At 44.5% G+C, this 18612-nt stretch overlaps 1 protein-coding gene across 3 annotated transcripts in view; it reads left to right on the top strand.

Moving 5' to 3' along the window:
- Positions 1 to 3489: 3489 nt before the first annotated feature.
- Positions 3490 to 18612, top strand: part of ANKEF1 (ankyrin repeat and EF-hand domain containing 1) — a 33955-nt gene continuing 18832 nt past the window's right edge. Inside the window, exons 1-5 of one of the 3 annotated variants that reach the window (XM_073339621.2) lie at positions 3490 to 3551; positions 10794 to 11181; positions 11839 to 12038; positions 16246 to 16395; positions 18094 to 18217. In XM_073339621.2, the coding sequence (XP_073195722.1) occupies positions 10836 to 11181; positions 11839 to 12038; positions 16246 to 16395; positions 18094 to 18217 (820 nt within the window). In that variant the 5' untranslated portion in view covers positions 3490 to 3551; positions 10794 to 10835. Of the gene's footprint in view, positions 3552 to 9408; positions 9517 to 10793; positions 11182 to 11838; positions 12039 to 16245; positions 16396 to 18093; positions 18218 to 18612 lie in introns of those variants that run through there. The other 2 variants (XM_073339620.2, XM_073339624.2) reach the window with 2 other exon arrangements.

The following is an 18612-nucleotide window of genomic DNA, read 5'->3' as shown; positions in this document are numbered from 1 at the left end:
GAATAGAATACAAATCTCAGAAGTTCCCATAATGTATTAATTTGAAGGTATCATTATTATTTGTGCGTGAGTGTGTGTGTGCTTAATTGGATCTCCTGTATTTTGGCATTAAACTACATTTCAAATTAATCAGGTTGGCATTTCCCATCTTGAATTGTCTATTTTAAAAACCAAAAATGAAAAAGAAATATTTGCAAAAGTTCCTCAGCATAGAATTTTGCCACCCATATTAGTGTAAGTCTTGCTTTCGGAAGGCCCAAAAATACAGCAATCACTGCAACAATATGGGTGAGCAGACAACATTTTGTCCTGCCATACAAAAGCACAATGACTGTGACACCAGCCTAATGCAATGGGGCTTGTACCTCTGCCAAACCAGGAATGATCAGCTGATCTAAAGTAATAACTGGCCCACAGTCTGGCTAACTCAGGTTCCCACCATAAGCAAGTGCTAGCTGGAAGCAGCTACCATGCACATGGCACTCCTGTTAGGAGAAGCAGTAAAGAGCTCACATACTGAGATGAAGCAATAGGAGCCATCCTGTTTTGTGGCAGCAGGATGTCTCTTCTTTTGGACCTGGATCTGCCTATGCACCGCTGCCCCTTTTGATTAAGATATTTGATACATAGTAGGACTGTCAAGAGACTAAAAAAATTAATCACGATTAATCACGCTGTTAAACAATAATAGAATACCATTTATTTAAATATTTTGGATGTTTTCTACATTTTCAAATATATTGATTTCAATTACAACACAGAATACAAAGTGCACAGCGCTCACTTTATATTTATTTTTATTACAAATATTTGCACTGTAAAAAAAGGAACAAAAGAAGTAGTATTTTTCAGTTCACCTAATACAAGTACTGCAGTGCAATTTCTTTATCATGAAAGTTGAACTTAGAAATGTAGAATTATGTACAAAATATAACTGCACTCAACCCATGGTTTGGGTTCTGTAGTTTCTGCATTGGAGTTTTGCTCTCTTAAGACTTCTGAAAGCATGCTCCACACCCCATCCCTCTCAGATTTTGGAAGGCACTTCAGATTCTTAAACCTTGGATTGAGTGCTGTAGCTATCTTTAGAAATCTCACATTGGTACCTTGTTTGCGTTTTGTCAAATCTGCAGTAAAAGTGTTCTTAAATCGAACAATATGTGCTGGGTCAACATCTGAGACTGCCATAACATGAAAATATATGGCAGAATGTGGGTAAAACAGAGCAGGAGACATACAATTCTCCCCCAAGAAGTTCAGTCACAAATTTAATTAACTCATTTTTTTTTAATGGGTATCATCAGCATGGAAACATATCCTCTGGAATGGTGGCCAAAGCATGAAGGGGTATACAAATGTTTAGCATATCTGGAATGTAAATACCTTGCAATGCCGGCTACAACAGTGCCATGCAAATGCCTGTTCTCACTTTCAGGTGACGTTGTAAATAAGAAGTGGGCAGCATTATCTCCCCTAAATGTAAACAAGCTTGTTTGTCTTAAGGATTGGCTGAACAAGAAGTAGGACTGAGTGGACTTGTAGGCTCTAAAGTTTTACATTGTTTTGTTTTTGAGTGCAGCTATGTAACAAAAAAATTTACATTTGTAAGTTGCACTTTCATGATAAAGAGATTGCACAACAGTACTTGTATGAGGTGAATTGAAATATATCATTTTATCATTTTTACAGTGCAGATATTTGTAATTAAAAAAATATAAAGTGAGCTCTGTACACTTTGTATTCTGTGTTGTAATTGAAATAAGTATATTTGAAAATGTAGAACAACATCCAAAATATTTAATAAATTGCAATTGGTATTCTATTGTTCAACAGTGCAATTAAAACTGCGATTAATTGACAGCTCTAATACATAGCAATGGTTTGGCCTTATGCTTCAGTTGGTTCTGAAAGTGTTTTAGAGGGGATGTTTTAACAGTTGTCTTGAATAAGAAGTGGATAACTTGCCTGATTATGATAACCAAACTGATGTTAAATGCAAGGGTCTGATCCTGCCAACAACCGGTGTCCATGAAGCTCCTGTTGAACTCAGTGAGAGTTGAGTGCAGATTAGCAGGCAGAGTCTGGGCCCAGATGTTGAAATCAGACACTGATCAAAATGGACATAAAAGAAATAGCTCACTCATCAAAAAGGGTGGAATTTTCAAAACCTTCTAAGTGACTTAAGAGCACAAGATTTTTAAAAGGGCTTTGTGCTTCAAGTCTCTTACACTTTTTTTCAAAATCTTTCCCCAAAATATCTCGTTCGAATGCACACCAAGTGGGATTTTCAGCGATGCTGCCCCTTGAGGATTTTATATGACTGTCACATTTTGGAGATTACCCAGGCCACTAAGGGGTTCTGTCACCACCTGCCCTGTAACCTTGGGCATCTTTATACTATACTATACTGCAGAGCCCTGACATCAGCAGACAACCTAAAAGTATAAAGGTTTTACCCTGCAAGGAGTAATTAGGCTGGAGCAGCCAGGGTGACTCTTATGCTTTTAGGCTGGCTACTGGTGTCAGAGTACTGAGCCACAGCAGCATGCATTAAGAAAACCAAGGTTATTGGTCTGGGTGATCCCCAAAACATCACAGCCACATGAAATCCTCCGGGAGCAGCTGTGGAATTTTGGGCATGGGTTTGACACACATTTCATTCACTTCTTCTTCTGACCATGCGCTCTAAAGACAGAAATGCGAGGAGATCCGAATGCGCTCTCATATTTGGAGCATTGCTACCCCTAGTGTTGCTACACAGGGATGTTAAGACCCAACTCGCCTGCACAAATCAACAGCGGAAATGGGGTGGGGGTTAGGGGAAGCCTGTTGCTCAGAAGAGCGGTGACTTGCAGTGCATTTTGCATGGTGAATTGCAGGACTCGGAGAACCACAGTGTACCACATTTCGTGTACGGGTACCTTAAGGGGCTCTCCTTTCCAGGGGACTGCACAGGGGGAAAGGTGGCTCTACTGGTCTTTCCCCCCTCCCTTTGCACCTCCACTTTCTAAAGCTTTGCAGCAACCTGGGCCCCACCTTGGCCTGGGCAGAGAGGAGCAACATCCCAAACCATGGTGAGTGCAAATCTTCCCTGTGGTTTCAGGAGGAGTTAGGCAGGCGGACGAGGGGGGCATAGGGAACTCGAGCAGGGAATGGGGGGGGGGGATCATGCACATTGCGGGGAAGACGTGCAGGGAACATGGGGGGTGCGGATGAGGGGGGCAAGGAGCCGGGCTGCAGACTAGGAGAGGGGGTGCAGGGAACTGGGGCCCAGAAGGGGGGAATGAGGCGCAGGGCCCGGGGGAGCAGCTGCCCACAGAGGCTGGAGTCACCCCACCCCGCAGCTGCAGCGCGCGCCAGGCGGGGCCGCCCCGCGCGGGGGCGGGGCAAGCCTGGCATTATGACGCATGTGCGGGCGGGGCTGCCGGTTGCTATGGGAGCTGCGGGGTAGCAGCGTCCCTCGCGCGGCCTGTCTCGGGGCGCGCCGCAGCCCCTCCAGCGCGCACGCGCGCCTGAGCCGTGCCGCCCGGCCGGCTGCTCCCCGCCGGGAGGTGAGTCCGGGGCTCGTGCTGGGTCCGCCCCGCCCCTCGCTCCAGCACGTCACAAGGGAGCACGCGCAGGGACCTCCCCCAGTGCACGTGGGGCAGGAATCCCCCCTCCCCCCGCCCGCCTCTCTCCCGAGCCCTCGTGCAGGGTGCAGCTCCAGCGCGGTGGCCCGCCCCCAGAGGTGGCTGCATTTTAGCACTGGGTGAAGGGGGCGGGGGCGGGGATCCCTGTGCATCGCTGTTGGGAACTCTGGCCAAGTCCTTCGAGGGGGAGACTGGGGTGACCAGACAGTAAGTGTGAAAAAAATCGGGACCGGGGGTACTAGGAGCCTATATAAGAAAAAGACCCCAAAATCGGGACATCTGGTCGCCCTAGAGGAGAGGTGCGGTAGAGGTGCCGCGGTGGCTGTCCCCAAAGCCTGGACATAGGGACGCCGGCCGGCGCTCCACTGGGCCCTGGCCTGTGCAGGAGGGAGGCCCCGGGGCTGGCCCGTGCTTTGCCGGCTCTGCTGCCTTCTCCGAACCCTTCGGTAGAGTTAGGGAGCAGCCTGTCCGTGGGAGAGGGATGTGATCCCATGGCTGTGTGACTGTATTTCTCATCAATCGCCCTAGATGTGGCGTGCCAGGGCAGAAGAATGGATACATTAAGCCCCCGCTCTTTGGCTTCAAGGCCCGCTGAGCCGCAGGCCTCTCCCCGTGGCCCTCGGGATTGGCCCTTACACCTCCGTTGCGCAGTGGATCTGCCCAGGCAGATCCTTGCACCAGGGTGGAACCCCTCTACCTTCCATGGAGGTCCACCCAGGAGGAGCTCGGAATAGGAATTGGAGATTTAGCAATTACAAATTAGAAACGGACCGTGGCGCTGCTTTTTAATTTTCTAGGTGGGTGCGTGAGTCCGGTGTGAAGTCCCTGCAGTGTCCATTCGCTCTACGCTATACAGTGTATCTCTGTCCGAACAGAACATTTTTTGAGAAGTGACATACAGTTTAAAACTAAAAGGTGTAGAAGGGAAGGGGATATCCATCTGAGCCTTAACTGGAGCCTTGTAGTTATTTGCTGTCCTGGGATAAATTTTCATCAGACGTCGTTGCTCAGGTCCCATTAAACGGGGGTTGGACTAGATGACCTTCTGGGGTCCCTTCCAACCCTGATATTCTATGATTCTAAACATGAGTCAAATGGAGTCTTTATTTGTATAAAGCAATAAATGCATGGGAGTACTGTTACCATGTTACGTTCTTTTATGTCACACTATAAGGTTCATGCTTAGATACAGTCAATGTGTAAACTAATTATAAATTTTTAAATGCTTATTTTTTTAAAATAAAAAGTCTGATAACTTTGTTTACTGATTTGTGAACAGTCATTGTTAAAAGGGACATTGTCAACTTGAAATTTAGCTTTTAGAAAATGAATAAAAGTAGTTTCAGTGACTGCACCTGTCCCTGTATTTCTCTGCCAATTTTTGTGGTTTTCAATTTTCCAGGGTTGTTGTTTTTTTAAGTGTTTCTTTTTGTTGTTGTTGCTGGGTGTGTCTCCCACACACACAGTGGGCAAGGAGCCAACAATATACACAAAGTGCTGTCACATGCACGCACTAAACAAAAAGAGGAAAAAACATTTCTCTTTTTTCGACTCTTAAGGCCTTGCTCTTGCAAAGACTCATTGTAATCCTTGAGACTACGCTTGTGAGTAAAGCACAGTGCATATGTAGGTGTTTGCAGGATTGTGCAGTAGGTGTTGCTGGTAACAATAACAGGGGAAAAAATCTGGCAGCAGTGTGATATTTTTTTTTATAGTTGATAATGGCCTTTGAGAAGGCCACAGTGGGGGGGATTTTCAAAGACATAAGGGGCAATTAGGCCCCCAGCTTTCATGGAAAGTCAGTGAATGGGAGCTGGACATCTAACTCACACTTGTGTGCCCTTGAAAAGCTTTCCCCTTGTGCATCTCGCTGGTTTGGCAAGTTCCACAAAGAAACAGGAATCTGCTTGAAAGGATCTTCCTGCTAATTGGTGCACTGGAAAAATAATTAAATTGAAATTAAAATGAGCTTTTTGATTCTCAGCCTAGTCCATCACAAAACCACGATGAAATCTGGCACGATTAGCTAGAGTTTCCCTCAGTGTTTATCAAGAGAGACAGAAGTGTTACAGGTTTTGATTTAGGTTTATTGGCATAGCTGTGTGAGATGTTCACCAGAGTATACCTGGCTCAAAGCTATGCTATCAGTCCTTCCTCCCAACAAAGAATAATACGTCACAGGTAAAACTATGTAATGAGTTCCGTTCCAAATATTTGCTTAACAACGCAGACTAGCAAGATGCTGAATAATATTTTTTTAAAATCAATACCAGTGTAGTTGCAAATTGCACAGAATTAGAGTTGGCGTTGGTAACATCACCCATATTTTAACATTCCCTGACACTTCCCAGGCCTGTTTTCAGTTGTTTATAACTTTGACAGACTGTAACTGCTTAGGCTGGAATTTTCCATGCTGAGTGTTTGTCTGAAACCAATTATTTAGAAAAGTTTCGGCAAAAATGGTTCAGCTATTTCCAAGAATGAGTTTAGGGAAAAATATTGTTTTTTTCCCCCATGTTTTTAAAAAAGATTGTACAACCATTTTCACAAGAAACTCCAACTCCACCATGCTTTGGAGCAGGGATTTGAAAGTTGACAGGGACGTCATGCTAGTGTCAGGGGAGTGCCTTCTGCGGCTGTTGTGAAAACCTGCGAAAATTGGCCAAATTATAAGCCTCTGAAAAATCAGTTTGCACCTGGTCAGTAGGGATGCTAGTTTGGCAGTTAAGTTCTCTGAAAGTTCAATCTGCACTGGACATGCTCCACCCTAGGGATGCAGAGGCCAAGCAAGACTTTCCTTGCATTTGCAGGAGGTTGGGCACTAGAACTGAAAGCAGGAAATCTTTTTCCTTTGCTGTTCATACTCCCGCTGCTGGTGCCCAGGGAGCACGGAGAAGGAAGAAGTTGCTGGAGACTGAGATCAGATGAGAAGTCTGGCCGGAGAGGGGGAGCCGCATGGAGAAGTAGGATACTGAGACTGATTGGACAAGGAAGAGGAAACCTGGGGGGAGAATGGAACTAGAAGCTGGGGCAGAGGGAAGACTGGGAATTGGCTGAAGAGCCTGGTGTGAGAGAGTGGGACTGCGAGGAGGAGCTTAGGTTTGAGGGGATTCAGATGAGTAGCCTGGGGAGAGGGAGACAGGAACAAGGAGCTGCTGGGGGAAGACTGGGATGATTTAGGTGCTGGGAGGGAAATACAGGACTGGGACAGAGACAGGCTGAAAGGGACAGGGCCCAGAAGGGATCAGCCTTTGTGGAGGAGAGAGGAGCAGAAGGGTCTGTGGCCATTGGCGCATGCTCCCTTCTGGAGCCTGGAATGGCACCCACTATTTCCCAAATCTGTCAACAAATATCTGTGAAACCACTGGCAAAATGTGACTCATCCCTTCCTAGTGGTTGGTCCACGTCCGTATGGCAGCCTACTATTGCTTTCAGTTACTCCGTTAGCTCAAGTAGCAGAGGTCTCTGCTGTGGCTATCACAGTTCCTACCCTGCTGAAGACCCTTGTGGAGATCAGTATGGTTCCACGTGATGGAACCTGTTTTTTTCAGGGTTAAAAAAATATGCACAAAATTAGTTATTAAAAGAACAGTAAGGTAGCAAGGTCAACTGCTCTAAAGTTAGGAAATGCCAGAATTAAGATTGTCTATGCATCTTTATTTTGGTCCCTTTGTGTATATGCATTATGCTATTGTCTGTAATTACATGATCATATACTCTTATTCCACAGGACTCTTGCCTTATTCAGAGCACAGGATGGGCAGTGTTCTGGGTTGGAATCAGGCTTGTAGTGAAGGAGGCTGTTGTCTGGAGGACTCCTGCTTCATTTGTTGCAGAAGTTGGGAGATATTTAGTGAATGAAACTGGGAGCTGCTATAAGAGAAAGGAGGGTCTTGTGGTTAAAGAAGTTGATTGCTGCCATGGAAAATTAGATTCTATCTCTGCCTTTGCCACACAGTTCCTATGTAATGCTGGGCAAGTCACTTAAAACAGACTTTTCACAGGTGGCTGCTAATTATGAGAGCCTCATTTTCCAGGCACCAAACTTGAAACATCTGGGTTTGGATGTGCACATGTTGTAAGCACTTAAAACTGCAACTCAAGTCACTGAGAGCTGTGTTTTGGACAAACAAAGTGCTGTAAAATAAGCTGTTGGAATTTTAAGACCTTAAGCATCTCAGAGTGGGCACCCAAAACTAGTAGACTCTTGTGACCGTAATGTCTATGACTCAGTTCCCCATCTGTAAAATGGGGATAATACTACCCCACCTCATAGATGTGTTGAGAAAATTAATGTCTGTGAAGCATTCACAGTGATGAGCCCAAGAGGAAATTAATAATCCTGGATTCAGAGCAGGGCTTGAATAGTATGCAGTAAATAAGACCTAAGCCCACATACTGAACACTAAGGGTTAAACGAGATAGTGAATAGCTGCTCATTCAGTGAGCACCATCCATACTGTGTACTTACTGGGGCAGAGATCCTGTGGAATAAATATTATGCGATCGTGTAATTAAAGAGAGTGTCATAATGTGTGCACACAAGTCAGCCGAATTAAGGTTACAAAAAAGCTACATTCAGTGTGTTGAATCAAAGAATGTCCCGTAAAACAAAGCCAGACACGCTGAACATTGCCCCTGTTATGTATGGGTACTACATGTGGCTGGCAAATACTTATTTTTCTAAATTGAGACACTGCTCCTACGTGGGAAACCTATGGCCTAACTGTCCCCATTCCAGTGAGAAGGAACCTAAAGTTTGTCTTTAGGCTTTTATGTGGGATATGGAAGGGAAGAAAAAGTAAGACTTGCTCCTAAATGCATCACTGACAAGTACTGCATCGCATTCAGATTTGTACATAAAAGCAACACTTGACTATATAAATCATAGAATCATAGAATATGAGGGTTGGAAGGGACCTCAGGAGGTCATCTAGTCCAACCCCCTGCTCAGAGCAGGACCAATCCCCAATTAAATCATCCCAGCCAGGGCTTTGTCAAGCCTGACCTTAAAAACTTCTAAGGAAGGAGATTCTACCACCTCCCTAGGTAACGCATTCCAGTGTTTCACCACCCTCCTAGTGAAAAAGTTTTTCCTAATATCCAACCTAAACCTCCCCCACTGCAACTTGAGACCATTACTCCTTGTCCTGTCCTCTTCTACCACTGAGAATAGTCTAGAACCATCCTCTCTGGAACCACCTCTCAGGTAGTTGAAAGCAGCTATCAAATCCCCCCTCATTCTTCTCTTCTGAAGACTAAACAATCCCAGTTCCCTCAGCCTCTCCTCATAAGTCATGTGTTCCAGACCCCTAATCATTTTTGTTGCCCTTCTGATCAAGATCATCCGATCTTCAGCTGGTGTAAATCAGTCAGTGTAGCTCTTTTGACTTCTATGGCGCTATGCCAGTTATCACCAGCTGGGTGGCAACTTGGCCCGTACTCTTGTCTCTAGGTCTTAGATAGAACAATGAAGGATTTTTGCACTTCTTCCAGAGAGCAAGGAGCTTTGTATGTCCTTCCTCTTTCCACTTCTCTCCTGGGATAACTTTGGGTTTCCTGAACATCATTTGGATAGAAGATCTCGTAGCCTGAGGGTACAGCTAATGACAGAGCCAGTTGGCACCGCTCACTTGGGGAGTCTCATGGCCCCAGAGGGGAGCTCTTGGAGGGATTGTGCCTCCCAAAGCTCACCAGCGCACACGGGGAATGCACAACCTGCCCCATCCCTTTGGGTGTTACAGCGTGCTCTCCTTTTGGTGAGGAGCCATTTATGCTGGCCGGGGTGGAACCTTCCCACTCTTCCTTGTCCATGTTGGGATGTCATCTACCTCTGGAGCACTAAGAAGGAGAAGGGACTGTGAGCATGCCTGGCTGTTGCTTGGAGGTAAGGGACACACAAAGCAGCTGAAGGACTCTTTGCGCACCCACTCCCCCCACCCGGCCACCAGCACAGGGCCAGGCACAATTGTGCCTTGTAATAATATAGTTGTACGTGTTTTTTTGCGGCGGGAGGGGGGAAGAGTGACCAGAGTCTCGAAGCACTACCACAATGCAAATCAACAACAAGGTGGGTGGAGAAGAAGGGCTCCACTAAAACATGTCAGATTTTTAAAAAGTGAATCCAGTCTTCCCTAGCATCCTCTGCCAGCAGGCAACGGAACATGACTACAGGCAAAGAATTCATACTGCAAATTACAAGGGGCTTCCTCCTGTTCCCCTTAGCATCTTCAGACACCCCAGCCCTGCAGAGCTCACGCCCCTTTGCCCGTAGCGGCCAGGCCCCCGTGCTGACTTGCTGTGTAGAGTCTCTGCTCCCAGTGGCTTGTTAACATTCCAAGCTGAACTCCCTTGTGGGTTACAGCTTCCCTGGTGATCCGGAATGGAGAGCACCTCTGAGTTCTCTTCCGTCTGGGGCGAGAACCGTGGGATGCAGCTCGCATCAGTATACAAGACATTCATGATTGCCTGTTACAAGCGACTGCATTTATTTCCTTTGACAGAATCATCAAATGTCTGAGGATGAAATGACAAACCACACATGACTGACGTTAGTCTTTTTGCTTAGGATGCTACCAGGTGGTGTGTGGATGCGATGGTAACAAGGATGGTATAAGAACCGACACAGAATAGAATTTAACATTTCAATCCAAGTATTTGCCTAAACAGGTTGTCACTTAGATTGTAAACTCTCTGGGTCAGGGAATATCTTATTGTTCGTGTTTGTACAGCACCTAGCACAATGGGGAACTGGTCTGTGACTGGGGCTGCTGAGAGCTATGGTAATACAAATATAAATAAATAATAATCTAATTCCTTGTGATATTTAGATTCCACATTCTCTGGAAAGGTAGTTCGTTAAATTATAGGCTGGTACAGGGGTTGGCAACCTTTGGCATGCGGCCCATCAGGGTAATCCGCTGGCGGGATGCAAGACATTTTGTTTACATTGACATCTGCAAGCACGGCCCCCCCGCAGCTCTCAGTGGCCACGGTTCGAATTATATATATGCCCATATAAAATCAAGAATTATGAGGCTGCTCAGTGACCTCTGAAGTCAAAATGAAAAACTTTAACTGACATAAATGCGATTTGGATCAAAACCCATTATGGCTTGTAAGGAGAATAACTTCACACGTGTGTTTTGTGTTTTTTTTGTCCAGAAAGCCTTCCCTTTGAAGAAGACTAGCTTCAGTTGATCAAGGATGTCTTTGACGGACAAAAGACTTGAAGATTTGCAGATCTACAAAGTTCTCCAATGTGTTCGCCAAAAGGACAAGAGGCAGATAGAGAAGCTGACCAAACTTGGATTCCCAGAACTCATTAATTTCACAGAGCCTGTTGATGGTTATAGTGCCCTTCATTTGGCATGCATCGCAAATGACATAGACATGTGCAACTTCCTGCTGGAGCAAGGAGCTCATCCAGATGTTCAAGACCGAATGGGACGCACTCCTGCAATGAAAGCAGCTGAGCTAGGCCACGACTTAGCCTTGGATAAACTAGCGAAGGCCGAGGCAGACATGACCATAGTTGATAATGAAGGAAAAGGTAAAAAGAGTTCCTCTTAATCATATTAGACAGAAAAAGTATCTTTGGAGCCAGAATCAATACAAATTGCAGTCCTGCTTTCTCACCACATATCACGTGCTAGCCATGTGTGTTATGTCCCCCTCTAGAGGCTGGTCAGCATAACGAGTAAGAGTCTTCTGCTGCAGGATTGTTCTTTGGCTCATGTAGCAAAGGTCTGTGGTTTGGTACTGAACATCCTAAGGTTCAGCCCCAGGTGGGTGTTCACTACACATACAACCCAACAAAGCCATTTTTCTTCAGAGTTTTTGTGGTGCTGAAAGTGAGGACATTTTTGCTGGATCAGGCATTTTGGTAGCTCTCTCCAATAGTTAGTTTTATATGTGCCTAACTATTAAGGATCAGATTCTGATACCCTCACTCTCATTGAATATTGCTTTACTCCACAAGCGGTCCTGTTGAAATCCCAAATATCATTTCATGTGTTAATTTCTGAAGTCTTCATCCTGTAATCTGTTTCAAATGGACAGGCCCTTATGCCTGAGAAATGAATGGGTCACTATACTGGTTCAAGGGGTCTGTCTGTGCAGATCAGATTCCTGAATCAGGGCCTTTCCTGCTATTTGATTCAGCCCCCTAACATTTGTTGCTTAACAGCCATTTTGTTTTTTGTTGCAGGTGTTTTGTTTTACTGTATTTTACCTACGAAACGGCACTGCCGCTGCGTTCAGATCGCTTTAGAATGCGGCGCAGATGTTAACAACTGTACTATCAATGGGAAGCCAGTATTCCTACAAGCCTGTGAACAAGCACACGAGATTAAAGAAATATGTCTGAAATTTTTGGAAAGAGGAGCAGACCCCAATGCGATAAACCTAGTAGGAATGTTCCTATAATTAAATATGTATACATACTATTGTAATGCAGTTGTAAGACCACTACAATATAGGAGCATTCATCTTTAAAATGAAATAAGACGACACATCAGGTAGTTAACTTTTGGGCAATGTACATATTACTGCCACTGATAGCCCCTCTCCATCATTCTTGTTTTATTTTACCGAGGTCCCACACCTGGATCGTTTGTCTCCTGTTTTGGATTTTGGTAGGTTGTGATCCAGTTATTTATATGCATAAAAACAACCAGGTCACCTCCCCAAATGGTGTGAAGTGATATCGCCCGTTGACTTCAGCGAAGCTGTGTCCATTACACTGGCCGAGGGATCTGGCCTATTGTTTTAATTGTTGAAATTATATTCAATACAATTAGAAGCATAGTGTGGCCGGCCCTGCATGAGAACCAAGGCAGTGAGATGTTACAAGAAACCTTGTCCTTTACCCTCCTTTCCGTCTGCACAGCTATGCAAGGGGCAGCCATAATCCAGGTCATTTATTTGTTTATTCATTACAATGAGACATTTTTAAAAAGCCAGACCAGTGCTCAAGGCACATGCAATGTTTCATATGTTTCAGGTAACCACAAATCCAGGAGCTTATCCTCATCCCTCTAGTTCATAGAATCATAGAATATCAGGGTTGGAAGGGACCCCTGAAGGTCATCTAGTCCAACCCCCTGCTCGAAGCAGGACCAATTCCCAGTTAAATCATCCCAGCCAGGGCTTTGTCAAGCCTGACCTTAAAAACCTCTAAGGAAGGAGATTCTAGTTAAAGTTAATCAGTCCAAACATTCCTTATGTGCCCACAAACACTGTCCCTTACCGCATTTTTGTCTTCCAAGATGACGATGCATTAAACGTCAAGAGACTCAGGCTATTTCAGCCCAAGAGGGGGAATGAGTTCCAGAGCCACTCACAGAGTGCCCTTCCAGCTGCACCTCTTTTATTAAACTGTGGGGGCCTCCACCTGGAATGGCTTTACTGATTGTGGGTGATTTGAGCTCCAGAGTACAAAGAAAGGAGGGTGTTAGTGCAACAGATGACACTCCACAGGGTACGCCTTAGGGCTATTTCCCCGCTCTCCCTTAGTACCCTCTGGTGGATTGAAGCTGGAACAGGGACTTGCAGGCTATGCACCCCCCAAAAAAAACTCTTAGCAGCATTTCTCCACAGTAAACTCCCTGCGCCCCACAAGACACATTCAGCCTGCCTGGAATTTGCACAAGCATAATCACTCCAGCCACTTACCAGCAATACAGCATCTACTTCCATCCCTTTCCCCAAATATACCCTTCAAAACAGACCAGAAGAACGTATGAACAATCACATTTCTTTACTTGTTAACTATTGAGTTAATCTGCTTGTTTTTATTGGGTCAAAAAGCAATGCAAAACTGAATGTTTTTTTAATAAGATAAAAGAATCCCTGGCACCTCCTCCTAACAGTGATGGGCAATGAGGAACATTTTAATATCAGAGCTTAGCCGTAGGGAATTATTTTCTGCTCAGTCAGTATCTTCACCACTCCCTAGGACAAATAGTTTCCTATTCACTGTGACGCACTGTTTGACCCCAGCTTGTACAGAATAGTTTTCAAAGGAAGAGAGTCACACTGCCTGGCTTGCATGTCCAGAGTGATACCAAGGGGAAGGAGATTCTATTTCCTCCACCTCTGGTCAGCTAATAATAGAGTTCATAGAATATCAGGGTTGGAAGGGACCTCAGGAGGTCATCTAGTCCAACCCCCTGCTCAAAGCAGGACCAATCCCCAATTTTTGGCCCAGATCCCTAAATGGCCCCCTCAAGGATTGAACTCACAACCCTGGGTTTAGCAGGCTAGTGCTCAAACCACTGAGCTATCCCTCCCCCTATAGAATATCAGGGTTGGAAGGGACCTCAGGAGGTCATCTAGTCCAGCCCCCTGCTCAAAGCAGGACCAATCCCCCATTTTTGCCCTATATCACTAAATGGCCCCGTCAAGGATTGAACTCACAACCCTGGGTTTAGCAGGCCAAAGCTCAAACCACTGAGCTATCCCTCCTCCACTTTACATGGCTGGAGCATCTCTTATATTAGAGTGCTTCACAAACTGTATATATATATATATATATATATAGACTCCACTGAAATGTGTCTGCCTCTGGGGTGTAAAGAACAACAGCACAATGTCTTAATAATTCTAGACTATGTTTCCTATTCACATAAACACATTTGAAAGAGACAAAATGTGCAGGCAGCTATGCAGAAAGGACGTGATCCAAGTAATTCTACAGTATACACTTGGATTGGTGTATAGCCCCGTGCATGAATAAACCCTTCATGTACCGCACTATCCTGTGGTTATTTCACTGGAAATCCAGTATAAAGCCACACTCCAACATGTGGGCCTGCTGTAGCAAGTAAGGGGCAGAGCATGTGCCACTGACTATCTAAGAAGATATGCTATGTCAGGCAGGGGTGGCCAACCTGCGGCTCCGGAGCCACGTGCGGCTCTTCAGAAGTTAAGATGCGGCTCCTTGTCCAGGCACCGACTCCGGGGCTGGAGCTACAGGTGCCAACTTTCCAGTGTGCTGGGGGGTGCTCAGTGCTCGGCCCCTGGCTCTGCCACAGGCCCTGCCCCCACTCCACCTCTTCCAGCCCCCTTCCCTGAGCCTGCCACGCCCTCACTCCTCCCTCCTCCCCCACAGAGCCTCCTGCATGCCACAAAACAGCTGACCGGGAGGTGCAGGGAGAGAGGGGGTGAGGCTGCTGATGGGCGGGCGGCGCTGGGAGCTGGAGGGTGGGAGCTGATGACGGGCTGCTGACGTTTTACTGTGGCTCTTTGGCAATGTACATTGGTAAATTCTGGCTCCTTCTCAGGCTCAGGTTGGCCACCCCTGTGCTTTGTATAAGGAAAGGTCTATGGGTCTCCTAAAGCCAGACATTCCTAAGAGTGTATATTCTGTTGTAACTAAATGCATATAGATGTCATGCATAAATTTGATGTTTGTACTAGCATATGCTAGTTTTGCTTGGGGATATAATACTACTGGTGGAATTCCCAAAACCCTGCCATCTTCTAATAAACCACTGTCCCAGCTGTGCTGATTGCTCCTCCTTAACAGAGCTGGTGCACTGAATCAGTCTTCCCTTGCACGTCCATGTTACCACATGGACACATCTAGCACCAGTGGTTTTCAGGCACATTTTGCAAAAAGTTCTTGGTATTGGCTAGAACAGTTGCTCTCAACCTTTCCAGACTACTGTCCCCTTTCCAGGAGTCTGATTTGTCTTGCATACCCCCAAGTTCCACCTCACTTAAAAACTGCTTGCTTACAAAATCAGACATAAAAACACAAATGTGTCACAGCTCACTATTACTGAAAAATTGCTGACTTTCTCATTTTTACCATATAATTATAAAACAAATCAATTGGAATATAAATATTGTACTTCCATTTCAGTGTCTAGTCTATAGAGCAGTATAAACAAGCCATTGTCTGTATGAAATTGTAGTTTGTACTGACTTCGCTTGTGCTTTTTCTGTAGCCTGTTGTAAAACTAGGCAAATGGCTAGGGGAGTTGATGTACCCCCGGAAGACTTTTGCATACCCCCAGGTTGAGAACCACTGGGCTAGAGGAGCCTATGGTCCCGTGTCCCTCTCTAGGACATCTGTGACATGGAAAAACAATGGTACTTTGTTTTAAGTCTGTGTCCACAGTTGTGGTCCTCCTAAGCAAGATCCAACAAGCCCTTTGAGTGTATGGGAACGTCAGTTGCTGGCTGAGGAGCACTTCATTGAAGTACCCAAATGGCTGAGCTGAGGTCTTCTGAATATCTAGGGGCCGAGCCCATAAACATGTTGCTGCATAATTTTACTCAAGTGAGAAGGCACATTGACTTCACAGGGACTACTCACTTGAGTAAAACTACACACGTAGTTACTTCTAGGTTTGGGCTTATGCGGCTTGATCCTGTAGCTTTTACTCAAGAGAAGACAGTGGGACTCGCTCATGTGTTTTAAAAACTGTAGAATTAGGTTCTTAAAGGTGACCTGCAGAAGACTTTTGAAATTATTGGGCTTGCACCCACCCTTCTTTGCTTCTTGATGATGCATAAAGCAGACCTTCAGTTCTTCTATTCCCTTGTGATGCTGACTTTGACTGTCTAACACGAAAACGAACATAAAACACAGCTGTTTAATTTGCAGGCTACTGGTCGCACGGCCTTAATGGAAGCGGCAAGAGAGGGAGTAATAGAGATGGTGCGTGGCATACTTGAAAGAGGCGGAGATGTTAACATATTTGACAACGAAAGACACAATGCTGCACATTTTGCCGCCAAAGGAGGCTTTTTTGAGGTATTTTTGTTGATAGTACTGAAACTTAACTTCAAAGCTACTCAGCCGGTTTTCCTTCCCCCCAAGACAAGCAGCTTTGCTGATTAATCAGAGAAATCATTATTCATGAATGGCTTCTATTAAACCATCAAAGGGGATTTAGAAATTATGGTATTTCTCTTATAAATCTGCAACAGTTTTCTGTGAGGTACCTATAAATACACGTTCCTACTTATGTCTTATGTGGGTGGGCCCACCAGGGCGGAGGGGTCTCACAAGGCTGTGTGTCCTGGCTGTGTCTCACAAAGGAGGTGTTGCTTGTAGATGCCCAGTGACGGGGGAGCGGCTTCTTTTCTTCCCTGTTGTCTCTAAGACACGATGAGGACAGCTATGAATTTGCCCCCTCTAATTTCAACAGAGGTGGGGGAACTGATCAGCAGCAACTATCCTCCTGCCCCCATTCCTACCCCAAAGATCCCTACATTTCTGCTATAGAGAAGCCTGGAGGCAATGCCCACCCCATTAGTACCCTGTTGTTTGGATCTAGGTCACTTACTGTAGCAGTATTGTTATATCTATCTATCTGTGCTTCTTAAAACACAACAGCCTTGGATGGGTTGATGGTAATAGGGATTGAAAGTGGGCACTTTGGATTTAAAAACACAAGTTCCTACTGCCTGGCCAAGGAACCACATAACTGTAGCAACCTCATAAACTTTTGTATGTAGACTAATCAGTGGAGAGGGACAGAGAGCTGCACAGCGTGGGTATGGATTACACAATATTTCAATTAGGGCTGTCAAACGATTACAAAAATTAATTGTGATTAATCGCCATTTTAATCGCACTGTTACACAATAATAGAATACTAATGTAAATGTATTATAAATATTTGTGGATGTCCTACATTTTCAAATATATTGATTTCAGATACAACACAGAATACAAAGTGTAAAGTGTTCACTTTATATTATTATTTTTGATTACAAATATTTGCACTGTAAAAAAGATAAAACAAAAGATAGTGCAGTGTACAAGTCAAAGCATGAAGGAGCATACAAATGTTTAGCATATCTGGCACGTAAATACCTTGCAATGCCGGCTACAACAGTGCCATGCAAACGCCTGTTCTCACTTTCAGGTGACGTTGTAAATAAGGAGCGGGCAGCATTATCTCCCGTAAATGTAAACAAACTTGTTCAGCCAGTCACTAAGACAAACAAGAAGTAGGACTGAGTGGACTTGTAGGCTCAATTAAGTTTTACATTGTTTTGTTTTTGAGTGGAGTTATGTAACAAAAAAATCTACATTTGTCAGTTGCACTTTCACGATTAAGAGATTGCACTACTGTACTTGAATGAGGTGAATTGAAAAATACTATTTTTTATCTTTTTTACAGTGCAAATATTTGTAATAAAAATAATATAAAGTGAGCACTGTACACTTTGTATTCTGCATTGTAACTGAAATCAATATATTTGAAAATGTAGAAAAACAAAATTAATAAATTTAAATTGGTATTCTATTATTGTGTAACCGTGCAATGAAACCTACAATTAATCACAATTAATTTTTTCATCGAATTAATCTGTTTTGAGTTAATTGCTTGAGTTAACTGTGATTAATTGACAGCCCTAATTTCAATTTTTTTTTTTTAAACCCACAAACTCTAGTCATTTTGGTGCAGGGTTTTTAATGGCATTGACTTTGCTTTTCTAGATCCTAAGAATTATTTCAGCTTATAATGGAGATGTGGGGCTCATTGCTATGAATGGAAACACGCCACTTCATTACGCTGCTGCTGGGGGCTTTGCGGATTGCTGCAAATTTATAGGGCAAAGAGGTAAACAAAAAATGTGTATTTACATAGATCATACAAATCTTTGCTTATCTTCTGTGCTAAATACAGGATTTCACTTCTCTATAAATGGAGGATTTAACTTTCCAGGACTGTCACAGTTGCACTAGTAATGAGTATTTAATCCACTGATAAATATAGATTGTCAGGAAAATTTTCCTAACCGTGTGGCTGTGAGCCTGTAGAATAATTCTCAAGGGAGGCAGTGGATGCTCAATAGATTTGAGTCATTTAAAACAACACTGGGCTAAGTATTTAGGCATACACAGGTGGGAACAATATTCCATTAGCATTGGGATGGATTTAATTCTTTCAGAAGTGAGTGTCCACAGCTGCTTTGGACCCTTTACATTTCAAAGGAAAATAATCATTGTATCACT

Source organism: Lepidochelys kempii, chromosome 3, assembly GCF_965140285.1.
Source record: "Lepidochelys kempii isolate rLepKem1 chromosome 3, rLepKem1.hap1, whole genome shotgun sequence".
NCBI classification, from domain to species: domain Eukaryota; kingdom Metazoa; phylum Chordata; order Testudines; family Cheloniidae; genus Lepidochelys; species Lepidochelys kempii.
The sequence above is the reverse complement of the archived record's forward strand: the minus strand, read 5'-3'. Positions and strand labels throughout refer to the sequence as shown.